Source organism: Phaethon aethereus (assembly GCF_964289735.1).
Source record: "Phaethon aethereus genome assembly, chromosome: 19".
Lineage (NCBI taxonomy): Eukaryota > Metazoa > Chordata > Aves > Phaethontiformes > Phaethontidae > Phaethon > Phaethon aethereus.
The window spans coordinates 8870990-8885700 of NC_138595.1; the positions used below are offsets into that span (position 1 = coordinate 8870990).

The window sequence follows — 14711 nt, forward strand, 5'->3', positions numbered from 1 at the left end:
AGATCCCACTGAAACAAATCTTCCATTTGTGTAGGACACTAGCAGGAAACTGGCTTTCCAGTCGCTGTCTACTCAGGCACACTGACGTTAGCAAACCTGTCTCCATCACTTCACAGTGTGGAAGCTACTGAAGCAAAAAAGCATATGTGCATCAGTGCGCAATTACAGTAGCTTCTGGATGGTATTTTCCACTGTCTTGAGTGGATAATGAAAGGGAACAAGTCAGGTTTAATCAGCTATGGCCAAAGCTGGAAGAAATGTTTCAAAGCACAAGAATTCTTAAGTTAACGTGGAAGTATGGCAGGACTGCCAGGGTTTCTGTTGGGGTAGATGGACTGAAATGCCATGAGATTTCTCTCCTCTTTCTGGACACCCAGTTCTTGATTTCAAAGATTACCTTTGAAAAGACAGAGAAAAATTACCTGCCTTTGTTATCTTAGAGGAGGCTCTGTCTAAATCTGTTCCTATCTCCAAAACAAGATGAAAGATGTGTGTTCTCTGCAGTGCAGCAGGTGTTTTGGAAAGTCATCACTGAACCCTATGACTGGGACCCTTGGACAATATTTTGTGTTGTGGTAACTTATATTTAAACAGACATATCTTTGACGGTAATGCTGTATCAGGATGCAGTCTTGACCTGCAACTTGCCTTTGAAGAGGGCATTCTGCAGCTCTTGTCTCTGACCAACTTTAAGTGTTGTCTGTTAAAAAAGTTGGGGATCCTGGAGAAGGTGATAGCAATAAAATTCAGTGTTTCGCTCTTTTTCTAGGTACACTTAGCAGATTGGAATGGGCATGCCACAAATACAATTGCGCAAATTTATTGGAAACCTTTTCTATATTAATTTAAAATAAGAACTTGAGACATTATAAGGAGTGTTGAGAAATGGCAAGAACAGAAGAATACACTTTAAGTAGAGCATTACTCTATTGTTCTCCTGCCATCCTCAGCCCTTCTCCCTAGCCAAGTACAGTACTTCCAGGATGTCTCCACCTGTTCTGGAGAAAAGAACATACAATTCTCTCCTCTTTATTGATTGCAGTTGTTTTGCAGTTGGATGGCTTAGTATGCCAGCTATTCAACCATATTTCATTTATTCTGCATGAGAAAGTATAAAATTGATTTTGGTTTTAGACAGAATACATTGATACAATCTGTAGAATAATTTATTACCTTCCAAAATGGTCTGGGTTAAGTTTTTCTGGTGACCCTACAACTGCAATCAACACAAGACCTTAGGAAAGAAAAGAAAGCTAACAAAGTTGTGTCTCTCATGTTAACACAATTCTGTATGAAATAATTACTCTCTGGAGTATGAGGCCTTAGCCACTGAATATCACAATTTCTTATCAAGGATAATTTTTCATTAATTCCTATTCCTACGAACTCTAGGTTGAGAGCATAACTTATTTCCTAAAGATAAATATTACTTTCTTTTCTTGCACTGGGCATGACATACTCCTGTTCTTAGGGGCTTGTAGAGACTAAATAACTTGGAAAAAGCATGAAGAGAAAGAAAAACGGGGAACAACACTTTAAAAGTACTAAACATCAGAAGTTTCCTGTAAGGGAGGTAGACCAATATCTCATTTGATGTATAAAGGCATCTATTCCATTAATGGTATCTGGGAACAGTTTGGAAGTCTTCAGAACCTTCTGCTCTAAAGGTTGTATTTGCATCTTGTTATATCTAAAGAATAAGCCAGGATTTAAATAAATATCTTTGTTCTTTGTCTCCATCGTGTTTCACTTTAACCTGCACTATCTCTTGCTAGCTATGGCACAACTGACAGAATTCTCATACGTTCATGCCATTATCCCTGTATAGCAGGGTTCAACTGCACTTCTGCATTTTCCTGTAACACCTCTCCGAGTACTGCTTTGATCACTTCACAGGCTGCAATTCTAAGTTAAGCAATAGCACATTTAAAGTTTATTTGTATGGAATCAGGGAAAAAAAAGAAAGGAAGGTCCTTGTTGAATTTGGATCTTCCAAGAGAGTTCAGAGTATTAGCTTGAAATAAGATGATGAAGGGCTAATATTTTCTGGTGGCTGCAAGATTTGACCTTGTTAGTCCTTATTGCCAGGTGGTTTGGCAGAAAGCTGAACTGTGTGATACTGCTACCCATGTTAATGAACATATTTCATTTTGTGTTTGGCCCAAAGTTCTCTAATAAAAGGTGTGTCACTTGCTTTCCAGCTAAGACTGGCATGCAGCATCGTTTCTGTAGCCTACAGACTTATTGCAACAGTCATGGAATTGGAGAAGAATGACTGCATTCTGCCTCTTGCAAGGGCAAGGTCTGCCAAGGTTGTATCAGTGGAAAGACTTTGATAGTGGGATGCCTAAATCCAAGAGCTAAGATGTAGTCAAAGAGTATGTGAAATGAGTGATATTTGTTGTAAAACTGAAAGAAAAGTAATTACTTATGGAGGAATAGATTCAGCTCCAAATTAGAAAACCTGTATAATGCATTTTGAAGGAAAAGATGCCTGGATAAAGGTCTCTACTAAATATATCTGTACTTCAAGGAACTTTTTCTCCAGACTGGTTTGGAGAAGAAAACACATGAACAGTACAGGCAAGAAACACAAAGGAGGTAGGGGTCTCATAGGATGATGTATAATAGGTCTGGTCTTCTTAGGAGAGTGTAAGCTACCCCTCTGAAAACATCTGATAGTTTCCCACTGCACCTTTCTTATGACTGCATTTTCATCAACCAGATACAACATCTTGACTAAGACCTTACCGAACAAGACGCTGGCACCTGTTGTTACAATGGGTTTTATTTCCTAGGTGCCAGGTGACTTTGCAGTCACTAAATAGATTCTGCCTTCTAGAACTGCTCCAGTTTAATAGCGTAGCTTTAATGCTTTCGTCAAGTATTGATTAGTCTGCTCAAATCTATGTCCCGGGCTCACTGAAAAGGGTTAATCTTTTCTATGATCACAGCTGTAAGAACTGTTGGGGGCCCTACCCCTTTTCCTGATGGCTGGGTCTCCATCTGTGATGAATTAGGGCATTCCCACAGGGCATCAAGGCTTTGAGGCTGCCTGTCTCTTGGAGTCCATTTCATTTTGGAAGTTACCTCTTTGAAGAAGCCTTTAAGAGTTACTTTTACCAGCACAGAGCTGTTACATTGGTTTCATTTGGAAACCCAAGCAAAGGGATATCTTTGATCACTTTTTAAACCTGTGTGGAATGTTTCTTTTCACAGTCTCTTGCTTTTCTCTTCTTGGGTTCAGCAGTTCGTTACAGTTTATTTGGGAGGGTGGTATATGTTACCTGTTTTGGCTCTTCTGCCGAGGATTTGTGACATAAAGCAACCCACATAACTTCCCTGGTCCCTTTCCCCCCTTTTAAGATGAAGTTAGTGTTTGTAAGCATAGACAGAGATGTTTAATTTATAGATTGCTATGTACACCAACTCTTACATAGATAAGCATAGTCAGTGAGACTGCCTTCATCTTCACAATAAAGAAGGTCAATGCAGTATGTATAGTCACTGCTTTCTTTTTTTTGCAGATTTTTATTGCTTTTGGAGAACTGTTTTTATTTGTAAACTGGGCTGTTGTGACAGACATACTGTTGGTAAGTGCTTGTGAAACTATTTCCTTATTTCGAGTTTTTTCAGCTTTTCTCAATGTAATATTGTTCATAAGCCTGCACCTTGGTGGCCAGAAGGACCTCCGCCTCCTAGGAAGAAATGAATGAACTCTTACTACGAATACCCTTATTGGTACCCTGTCAATGTTAGGGATGTAATCACGTGCCACGTGTACTGCTGTGCAAAGATGCCAGTAACGATATAGGTCCAGTAACAATATAGGTGTGGTAGTGCAGTAGTCCAAGCTCACTGTAAGCCCAGAAAAGGGATGTACTGATTTGGATGGAACTCATGCAAGTGGAAGTATCTAGTGCTGCTAGTACCGACACTAGTTTGGATTTTCTGTACAGCTTTGTGTTGTTGGATGTCTGCTAGAAGATAGTCTGCACCAGAAAAAGTGTTGCTTCTTGTCTATAATCAGAAATTTTATATTTGTACTCCAAAGCTTTGAAAAGATAATCTAAATGAGGGAAAGTCAATATTCTATAAACTAAAGCTAGTGAATCCGTTAGAGTTCATCATTCTGTGAACTATTAGCCAGTTCCCTTATTCCAGAATACAGTGCAGATGAATTCCAGCACTTGCAAGTCAAATTCGTAAGTGGTGCTACATTGCCAAAGTGTTAGGCAAGCAGCGATGCTTGAGACTCGTGGGGATTCCAGGACTGGTGCCACAAGCCCAAAGAATAGCAGTGCCTTATTTCATTTTAATTCTGTCATCTGTCATTTTCTGTAGAAAGGAGTGATGTGAAAAGCACACATTTTCTGGCACAGTTGGTCTAGGTATCAATGAGCAGCTAGTTCTTTTTAGCATTCCAAGGGCTTTTAGGGTTAGTAATTTTTTAATGTACTTGAGTTTTTACTCAAAGAAAAAAATTGGCAACCTTTGGTTTATGCTGTAGCTCCACAGTCACTAATCAGTGTCTATGTAAAACATGGGGCAGATACTGTTGTTACTATCACCGAACTATGCGCATCATCACAGTCTTATGAAGTAGTTTATATGACTTTTGTTAAAAAAATCCATAGTATGAACAAGCTGAATATAGTTTATCAGCCAAATACGCAAGGAAATGGTCTACCTTGTTCATATCTAGCAATCAGACTGCAGAAAGCTGACTGAAGTACCAAAGCTAGAGCTATTAAAACGATTGGCAATCCTTTTGTTGCTACCCATGGGCATAAGACAAAGCATTTAAATTGGCACTATCCTTTTCTACACAGAGTAGAGGACTGTATCACAAATGAAACCCAGACTCTTTACTTTGGGGGATCTTATTCTGGGGCTCACCGTGTTGCAGAATGGTGGGTGTGACTGTAGCACAAACATTTCAAGCAGGATGCTACCTGAGAGACAGTGAGTGTTGAGCCAAGTGTGGCATGGGCAAAGTGCTGATGCAGTTGGTACTGACAGAAAGCAAAGTTGGGAAATTGTGTAAAGCCATCAGGACAAGTGAGAGAAAACACAAAAAGGCAAAGCAGAGCAGAAATCTCTGACTGTTTCCCACCCTCAGCCTAATGATGGAAAACCAGTAGCTGAAGAGAGCCTAAGCAAGATTCACGTGAGCATCTTCCATTTTATGTAATAGTTTCTCATTCTAAGGGCAAGTCTATTTGCAGATTGCTATTGCAAACTCCACTGTCACAATAAAACTTTCATATAAGAACCACAGCAGATGCATTAATATGTAGCACAACATGCAGTGATGCACAATAACATGTCACAAGTAAAGAAAACTTGCAGCCTGTGGCTCGTGTGGAACACAGCTGGCCACAAGGCTGTCATCATTGCTTGCTATCACAAGAACTGCAAATATACAATTGAGGTTGCTGTCACTATGGTCTTCGTTGCTCAGATACGCAACTTGCTTGGTATTCCTAACAGCTAACTAAAAACAGGTGGTAGAAAAGCTGAGCAGAGATAAAAGTCTCTCTATTACAGTCTTCTATGTAAAAGGATGTGAAAGTATATAGCCAAATGCTGAGCACTGTCTAGTGACAAAAGGTACTAGCTGTGAAGCACTAGGGAACTCTCATTCCATTGACTTGTCCTTGCCTTGTTGACATGAGCCTGTTTATCCTCACACTTCATAGCATGAAGAATCTTTCTTTACTTCTGACTGAGATGAAGGAAGGAAGCAACTTATATATCACGGTTCTTCAGCAAAACTCTGCTGATATTGACGATGGTGTTATGTTCTCAAGTTACATTTTCATGGTACTGCTGTCTACATGTCAGTTTTCTGCACTCTGGAATTTTAATTAAAAAAAAAATTGCAGTCAGCGTTAGTGAATTGGCTGCCTGCTTAAAACCTCAGCCAGCAGCAAAAGGGTTTTGTTTCTTCTTTGACTCTCAAAGAATGGTCAGAGACAATTAACCTATGAGACAAGAGCTTTAGCCTTGAAGCAGTGAAGAGGTGCAGAAAAACTATCACTGGCCCAAAATGAAATTTTTATTAGCTTCTATTTCAGTTTATTTTGAAATCACTAGGTTTTTGCAACAGAACCAAGTACTATTACAGTTAGCATTCTTTTTACATCAGTTGAGGCACCACTGAGGATTTTTTTAAAGTTTCTCTATTTACTTTTCATTGAACTTTTACATCTGCATTTTAATTCTCTCCTCTGTCATTGTTAAAGAGGAAGGTGACATCACTGAGTTAGATCCTGTTGATATACAATGGGGAAGGTAAGGCAGGTGATGCTGTCAAGTCTTTCCTTCAGTTCCTTTCTGAACCTAAACTGCAAAGTCTGCAAGGAGCTGTGCTTTCAGTCAGTTCAGTTACTCAGGTCTCAGCTTGCTCAGTGAATGCTGCATCATATTCCAGCCTGCAGGATGTCTATTGGGAGTACCATTGCCATATCCTGGATCCATGTAAATCCAGAAAAGGAGGAAGTTCTTGTCTCCTGAGTGACTGACACCCCTCATTTGTATTTATTTTAGAAACTTTTGATTTTAGGTACAAGCAATATTGCATCAATTGGCAACAAGTGGGAAGGTGAAAAGTTTGGTGGAACAGAGCTCTGTAGTGGCGTGCTCCCCCTGAGAGCAGACGTTGCCATGAATGTGCTTCAGGTTGGATCTGTTGAATTCTAAATCTTACTAGTTGTTTTTTCAAAAAAATGATGGAATTCAGCTGAATTTGTGGATGTCTGCTCATTTAGTGGCAGTCTTATTTGGGAGTTGTGTTTCATCCTGCTGAAAAGCCATGGGTACAGTGTACGACTGCTATTACATTGACTGAAGGGTGCTATAGATAACAACAGTAATTTCTGTTTTTGCATTGTTTCCCATGTGAACTAGTAGGATTTCTGATAATGTGGCTGGATTTGCTAATGCATGTTCTCATTTTGCCATGACAATGACTTTTCTTTCTTCCCACATGGCACTACTAGCCAGACAATGTAGCTAGGAATTCATTTATCCTGCAACCTGTGGAGCTGAAGACAAAGGAAGATGCTGACTGAATGATAAGGACTTTCTTTCTTTGTGGCTAATACATCAAGATGCGTTGCGTGTAGCAACCTTTGTGCCTCTTATTCAACTGTAAACATGAAGCTATCTACTGTACAACTACAGTCACAATGTGCAAGTGGAGAAGTGCTGTAGCTGCCTTGCTTACAATACGCTGACTTACTGGGAGGCTGTACATGGAGTGTCCCTTATCAAATGTGTTTGCCATCTGTGAGGTAATGGGACTGTGTCTTTTAGGTTTTTGTCAGCTAATAGCATAGATGCTGGAACTGGAAACTAATACAAGGTTTGGGAAGGTTACCAACACGTCCCTGTCTTTGTTTGGAAGTGCTCTGGGAGGTATAGGAGCATTTACCAGCCTGTCTGTTCCATCTGCTTTTTTAGCTGACAGCTCTGTCACACAGTCTGCAGGAGGATCTCTAAAACCTCCAGAGACAGCACGACAGGGTTTGCAAACTGTATCAGCTTGGGGCACCCTGCTTATCTGTCAAGGCATCTGGACTGGGATCTCCTAGGAGATGACAGTATGTAGGGTGTTGACGTGGCGTGGGTAACCGGGCAGTCACTGTGGCCGGGCAGGATGCTATGGCTACTTCAAAGTCCCTGTGTGTGCGAGTGTTTGGTTTCTTCTTTTCCTAGTGAATCCTACAGTGTCTTGAGCTCTTGCATATGATTTCCACTGTGCAGAGGAACCTGAATAATAGCACAGGCAGAGTTTGTGTGAGCCTCATCACCACAGAAAACATCCTATCCTTCCATTTTTCTTGTTACAGCTTTGTTCCACGTGCCTCTTATTGTTACAGATGTGACATATTAAATAAATGTGGTAAGGAGGTGGTGCAGGTTACTGAGAGAGAAAGTGCATTTATCTTTTCTTATGCTTGCAATGCCTACAATGTATTAAGTGCATAGCAATATTTGATTTGTATTTCTCAAACACAGCCTGTCATTATCAAGAAAAGAAAAGAAATCTGCGTCTAGGACAGATGACATGATATCCTTGGAGAGCCAAGAAAGCCTCCAGTCGAGTACAGTCTGTCATAGCAAGGTCTACTTTCCAAGCTCAGAGTTTCCTGCTGTAGTTTCTCTACAAGAGCCTGTTCACAAAGTGCAGATGCTCAACTGGTACTCCAGGCAGGTTCTGAGAGAAAATAAACCTAGGGTAGACTGCATGCGCTCAGTCTGGGCCAAAGTGTGCCATGACCACAGTGAGGAGGAGCTGTTCCTTCATCCCATGGATGACAAGGATTTCAGCTTCCAGATCAGCCAATCTGACATGACTGTTCTTACACTGGCAGGGGACTGGATGCAGTGTGATGGCAACATGACATTAAAGTGGTTTTCTGTAATTCTGAAGAGATCTCCAAGACACCCCTGTTTTAATATTTATTATTGTTGAAGCACTCTATTTAAATATCCCTAATGAAAAATGAATGTTCCATCCATGGTTAGAAATAGCTACTTTGGAGAGACTAGGAAGGGAAAGGGACACAAGCTAGCTGTATGTGTACAAAGTAAAGAAGGATGTTGTGTCTTTTAATAAAACTGCGTTGTATAGAGTGCTTTTACTGGGTGCAAAGGTGCTGTTTTAAGATGTTGAGTGATTTGTGTACCCAAGTTTGTGGCCATTTCTGGCTAAGAGGCGCACTGCCAATGTGGACTGTTTCTGAAATTGGTTGCAATATGGGGTAAGCAGGACGAAAAGGCTCCCGCTGAATGGAATGAGTTACATGAGCTCTTGAGAAACTCCCTCTCTGAACAGAGAAAATTTGGCTGTAGAAAAATGGACGTCACTGCTCATTGCTGTGTTTCTGGCATTCCAGCAGGGTGTAAGGCATGTTCCTGCTTAGAAAACACTGGCCACAAGAAGGGTTTACTAGGCAGAGATAAGAGGACAGATAGCCAAGTTGGCTATAATTGTGCTGGGGGAAATCTGTCTATTTTTTTTTTTCTCATTTTAGATCAAATGTTCTGTTAAATCTAAACGGGATTCATAGCCTCACTTCCTAAGGAAACAAGACTTACTAGAATCTGTGTCCGCTTTCTCTTTAAGTTTTGAAACCATGGATTTCAACCAAGTTTGATAAAGAGTTAGACACCTCAGGAAGACGCGATTTCCTAGAAACCTTGTGAAAATAGGTGACCTTGTCCAAATCGGCAGCCCCCAGAAGAGCTGCGTTTTAGGGAAAGACTCCGCAGCACATACATCTTGTCTAACGTAAGAGAAAATGATAGAAATAGGTATGTGAGAGAGAGACATACAGCACGAAAACCATAGCAATAGAAAAAAGCTTGGCATGATACTTAAACTACAGGATGTAAATTGTGCATTATTCTATGAATGAGTTTAAAATAATGTTTTTTGGGTGTTTTGATTCTATATGTGCTCCAAGAATGTATGTCATCCTAGCTCCTGCAGATGGGGTGCTTCAAGAGGGAAAGGAATGCAGTGCTACAGAATCCTCTGTCGATCCAGTCCTGAATGCAAACCATTACACTGATATAGCTTATTGTCCTTCCTGTTTCTGCATCTGTGCTATGGACTTGTAGTTTCAGTATAGTTAAAATGCTGTAACTTACTGGTATTGTATGGGTCCCAACTGCATGTGGCACTGAAGTATTTTTTGCTCTTATTCTCACAAGAGTAATTAACCTTGGTGTCTTGGACAATGTTGCTTCCTTACCCACCTGTTTTAATGCCCATTAATGCAGTTCCACTCACCCTAAAGATGTGGCATTAATGTCGCTACTGTGACACAGCTACATCTTAGTGGTAGGTAAATATTTTTTTATATAATATCCAGAGGCCTCTTTAAACACAAAGAATGGTAAAAAACCTCCAAGTTAAATGTGAGAGGAGGATCTTTTTCTTCTTCTGAACCCCACTTGCCATGCATGTTAGTGTTTCCTTGAAGGCAGCTATAGAGCCACAGTATAGGTTATGTACCTTGAGTTTGTCTCTTGGTAAAACAGCAGTCACCCTTTTAGTGTTTGAGACGCCCTAAGTGATGTTCAGATCAGTTTCCAAAAAAATCAAGTTGGGGAATAGAGGACTGGGAGAATACGACACATTTTGTCTCTGATATGAGCAAGTCGTTGGACAAGGTATAAAGGTTTAATATTGCTCCTGCCTTATTCTGCCTGTGAATGCTTTTTGCGTAAATGTATTATTGAAAGACAGAGACACAAATTATATAGAATCATATTGTACTTCTTCAGGCACAGTTCATCTTCAGTAGCACAGACATGGAGCCCTTATTACCCCCCAATTACTATATTTCATTTCAAAAAATAGTTCTATGTGATGCTTTGTCGTGTTCCACATGTGCACCACATCTCCTTCTCAACTTGTTATTTAAACTGTATGCACTCAAAAGCATAGTAATTTTGAGGTATTGTTACTAGACTAGCTGTATCTCAGGTGCTATCCAGTTACAAGCAGCAAACTTCTGCCATCAAAGCTGTCATCAAAGCACCATCAGCCACCTTCTGGTCTGGCAGGTTGGATCCCCTCCCTCTGTCTTCAGGTGGTCTGCAAGGTCTCAGCTGACATCCTTCATAGCCATGGTGACTAATTCATGTTCTGGGTACCCATTTTTCCGCCCCACAGTCTAGACCATGCCTGCTGACAGAGTGTCATACGAGATTTTCCTCAGAGGCTGTCAGTGCTGACAGTACATCAGTAGGACTGCTAGAGGTTTCTATTAGTTGCATGACCAAGGGAATCTGTACAACCTGCTGTGAGTCTACAAATGGAGGCAGGGGAGTCATGTTTTTCCTACTTTATTGTCATCTCCCCTTGTGTGTTGCTTTCTTGAAAGGTTTTTTCCTCAACAAAACATCCGGTGTACTCTTTCGCTCAGAATAACTTCTCGTCTCTAAACTTGTAAACAGTGTTTGAATATGAAATATATAAAATTAATATATTCATCTTTCTAGGATGTTACATAAGTAGTTGGCCATTCATGAGACTCACTCTGTTAATATTCATTCTCTTGTGGGTTGTGTTTTTTTTCAGTATGTTGTGACACCAAGGCGGCAGTCTACAGCTATTGCCCTGCAGATTTTGGTGAGCCATTTGCTGGGAGATGCAGGCAGCCCATATCTCATTGGGATTGTAAGTGAATTCTCTACTTATTGAGCTTTCCTTAGGATAAAACTTTTAGAAACTGGAAGACAGACATTCACAGATTGTAGGCACTTCCTGGTCCAAAATTAGAAGTTACTCAAATTGGTGGTCTTGATACTAGAATACAGAAAGGCATTCTTCTAACCATTTTTACGTGCATGCAACTTCTGGTCCTGTGATACTGCAGAATATAATCCTATCCCTGTAGGTGTGAGTAGTTCCACGCAGTGCGTGGAAAATTATTTTTATTTTAAATTTGAAAACTCATCAATTTTTGAAGGCATACATTTTTACAAAGACAGTGTCGTGAGTATTGTGCTTGGATTTACACACTTTCTGCTAAGTTTGTGAGGAGTTTCATGGAAATTAATCAAATACCATTTTATATCTTGAAACCTAAAACTCTTATTTCAAATCTTAAGGCTTGAAATTTTGCAATTAGTCAATGCTCTCTTGAAAATCAGAACAAGAGTGACTGCAAGAGTTGCCTCTTGATACTATTTGGCATTCAGAGCTCTGGTCTCAAATTACCTTAACCTTGGATTCCTGTATTGCTTGAGACCTGAATTCTTTGCCCTTCCTACATTTACTTGATCTTAGGTGCTTCTGGCAAAGCAGCCTAGTATTGTTTTCTCCTTGCAGTTCATTTGGTTTAGTTCCAGTGGATGATATCTGTCCGTGTTGTTTCCTTCCTTCATTATTTTTGATTTAAGACATAGTCATTCTGCACACAGTAGCTAACCGATCACACACTTTGATTTTTCTGCTTTAGTGGACATGGAAGAGTGAGCGAGTTGTTGTTGCTTTAAAGTTTTGTTTACATGGAAGTTTATTTTAAGAAGATCATCTCAGGAATATCTGTTCTTTCTTTATCACATGTTAACAGTGTTAGGTTTAGATAGAGCCAGACAGAAACGCCCAAGTGAGCTGAGCCTGCAGGCACAGCTGCTGCTGGTGCAGCCAAACAGGAGATCCCCCTTGCCCTCAACTGGGTGAAAACTGGAGTCTCAACTGTGTAATCTGTCTGGCAGAGAAGACGGTCCTCTCCCACTGAGAGATTCCTCCTGCTGGCTCTCTTTTTTTGGCAAATGAAGAGATCACTTTGGTCATTGGTGTCTATTATGAAACTATTGTCCTTACACTGATTTGGCTGTATGCATGGCGGAACATAATAACCAACATCCCTGTGTTATGAAAAATGGCTGAAAAGATATACAAAAATGGGAGGTACCTTAAAAGCTGAAACATGTCTTCTGCATTCTTCCTTCTTTGACTATTCTATTGATTTATGCTTCCTGCCTGAAAGATGAAAATGTTTGTGTACCTTATCCGCTGTTCTTTGCCATCTTTGAGGCACAGACAGAATTGAGGCTCCCTGCTGAATGTGCTGCTGCATCCTGCTAGTAACTGTGTGCAGAATACTTCTGATGCAGTACCTTGCATGCAGTTGCCTTAAATAGCAGCTAGTCGAAAAGTGTGAAGACAAAAAAAGCTTATCTGGATGAGATTAACCTCAGGTAACCTTGCAACTTTGCGAAGAACAGAGACAATAAATCCAGGAATAAAACTGCCGTATGTCCAAGCAGGGTCCTATGCAGTGAGCACAACACTGTCTTCTGGAATGCTTCTGTGAACCAATACACCAACATTGCCCATGTCTGCTGTTGATTGATTAACCACTGAATCTTCTACATTCATGTCATGCTATTGTTTACTAACCTGCTTCAGCTAGTCCTTTGGCTTAAAAACTGGCTGGAGAGTCAGGGAACAGTCTTCAGAGTCTGTTTTTCTCCCCTTGGTGCTCCAGAGATTTTCTTACTAAGCATTATAAAATTAAATGCATTAGGTTTGTATTTTGGCCATTATGCTTGCTGTAGACTCTTGCCCATTTAGAGTTGATCTTGCTCTTATCTGCCTAAACTGTCATAAATAATCATACTGAACCCAGCAAAAGCTGTCTCATATTTGTGTATTTCAAGTCACATAGTGTATTCTAACCATCAAGAACAAATGTGGGAATAAAAATGACTGCATTCAACATTCATCTCTTTGTTTATGCTAACAAGAGATTTTAAGTTTCTGGGTTAAGTATTGAATCTTATTGAGTTTCATGAAATCAGCTTTTCTTTCTGTCTACAAAAATAAAATTAATGTGTATCATTTATAGATTTTACAATATTATCCTCCAACCAGTGCAAAAAGCAGCTGCCTTGTATCTTTGTCTTCCCAGTTCCTCATAATGTCGCTCCATGACTCCTCAAATGCTGTTTGGCTCCAAAGCAAACTCCACTCTTGTCTCAAATTAATTTCCAGCTCTCCCCTTTTTAATGAGTGTTGCTGCTTGTGCCTGTGTTGCTGTTGGGATGGATAAAGTTATCAGATAACATCAAGAAATGATAAAGTTAATTGCCAAATGCCTGTCCTGCGCTAGCTATCTGGAAATGGGAAAATGGGAAAATGAATTAATGTTTACCAAACATTATAAACATTGGTTGCAGTATTTCCTTCTCTTGTGACTGCAAGCACTGAAGGTACAGAAGAACATGAGATTCCTTGACCAAATGGAAGCTGGGAAGCAGTGAAGTATAGGGGTACTGGGTACCGGGTTTGACAAACTTTGGTAGCAGGCTTTTAGCCCCTATCTGCCTGGTTTTATTCTTTTCAAGGACCACACTGCAAACAGTCTGCTTAAACCAAGAGAGGAAGATGATGTTATCCCAGATTAATGACAGTTTTGTTCACTCACTAGATCTCCGATGCAATCCAGGCCAAGAACGCTCACTCATTCCAGTGGAGTTTCTGGAGCATGCAGTACAGCTTCATCATGTGTGCTTTTGTTGGTGTCTTTGGAGGAGGTTTTTTCCTCCTGACATCTTTCTACATTGAAGAAGATCACAAGGAAGCGGAGTGGCTTTGAGGTTTCTATATGTCTTTATAACTTTTAAACCTGTATCTGATTGCTTCCCTGTTTGTACACTAGCCATGATATCTGTATCTGTAAAGTTAAAACACAAATGTCTGCATCATGTTTCTAGAAAAAAATAAAAGCAAAATCCCAGGTTAAATTAATCCCAGTCTCAGATTAAACAAACCTCCCATATTGAGCAAAACAGAGAGCAGAACACACAACGTTCAGGGAAGTGCTATTATTGACAACTTCAAAATGCTGCAGTCTACGGAGGTAATAAAACAGCTTTACTGTTGGTAATGCACCATTACGGATTTCATGGGGGGTGCAGTTCTTTTTCTACTCTGGTCTTTCTGAGCCCAGTAGAACCAGTCCTAGCATTCTCCCTCTACCCTGAAGGAAGTCATATTCAAAGTGTACAAGTCTTAAAGAAAACCTGTTGAATTGGACAGAACACTGTCCTTAATCACCTGGATTCTTACAACCTCCTTCTGCTCTGACTTGGTTTTCTACGTACCAGAAATTAATGCTGTCTTTCAAATGAAGATGAACTCTGGGGCAAGTTTTGCAAAGAAGAAAAGAATGTCCTCC

The 14711-nt window shown here is 40.2% G+C and overlaps 1 protein-coding gene across 1 annotated transcript in view; it reads left to right on the top strand.

Moving 5' to 3' along the window:
* Positions 1-14129, top strand: part of LOC309411864 (protein spinster homolog 3-like) — a gene marked incomplete at both ends in the record, with an annotated part of 29057 nt that extends 14928 nt beyond the window's left edge. Inside the window, 3 exons of the mRNA XM_082008619.1 lie at positions 3528-3593; positions 11102-11200; positions 13962-14129. Coding sequence (XP_081864745.1) covers positions 3528-3593; positions 11102-11200; positions 13962-14129 — 333 coding nt within the window. The remainder of the gene's footprint in view (positions 1-3527; positions 3594-11101; positions 11201-13961) is intronic.
* Positions 14130-14711: the final 582 nt, after the last annotated feature.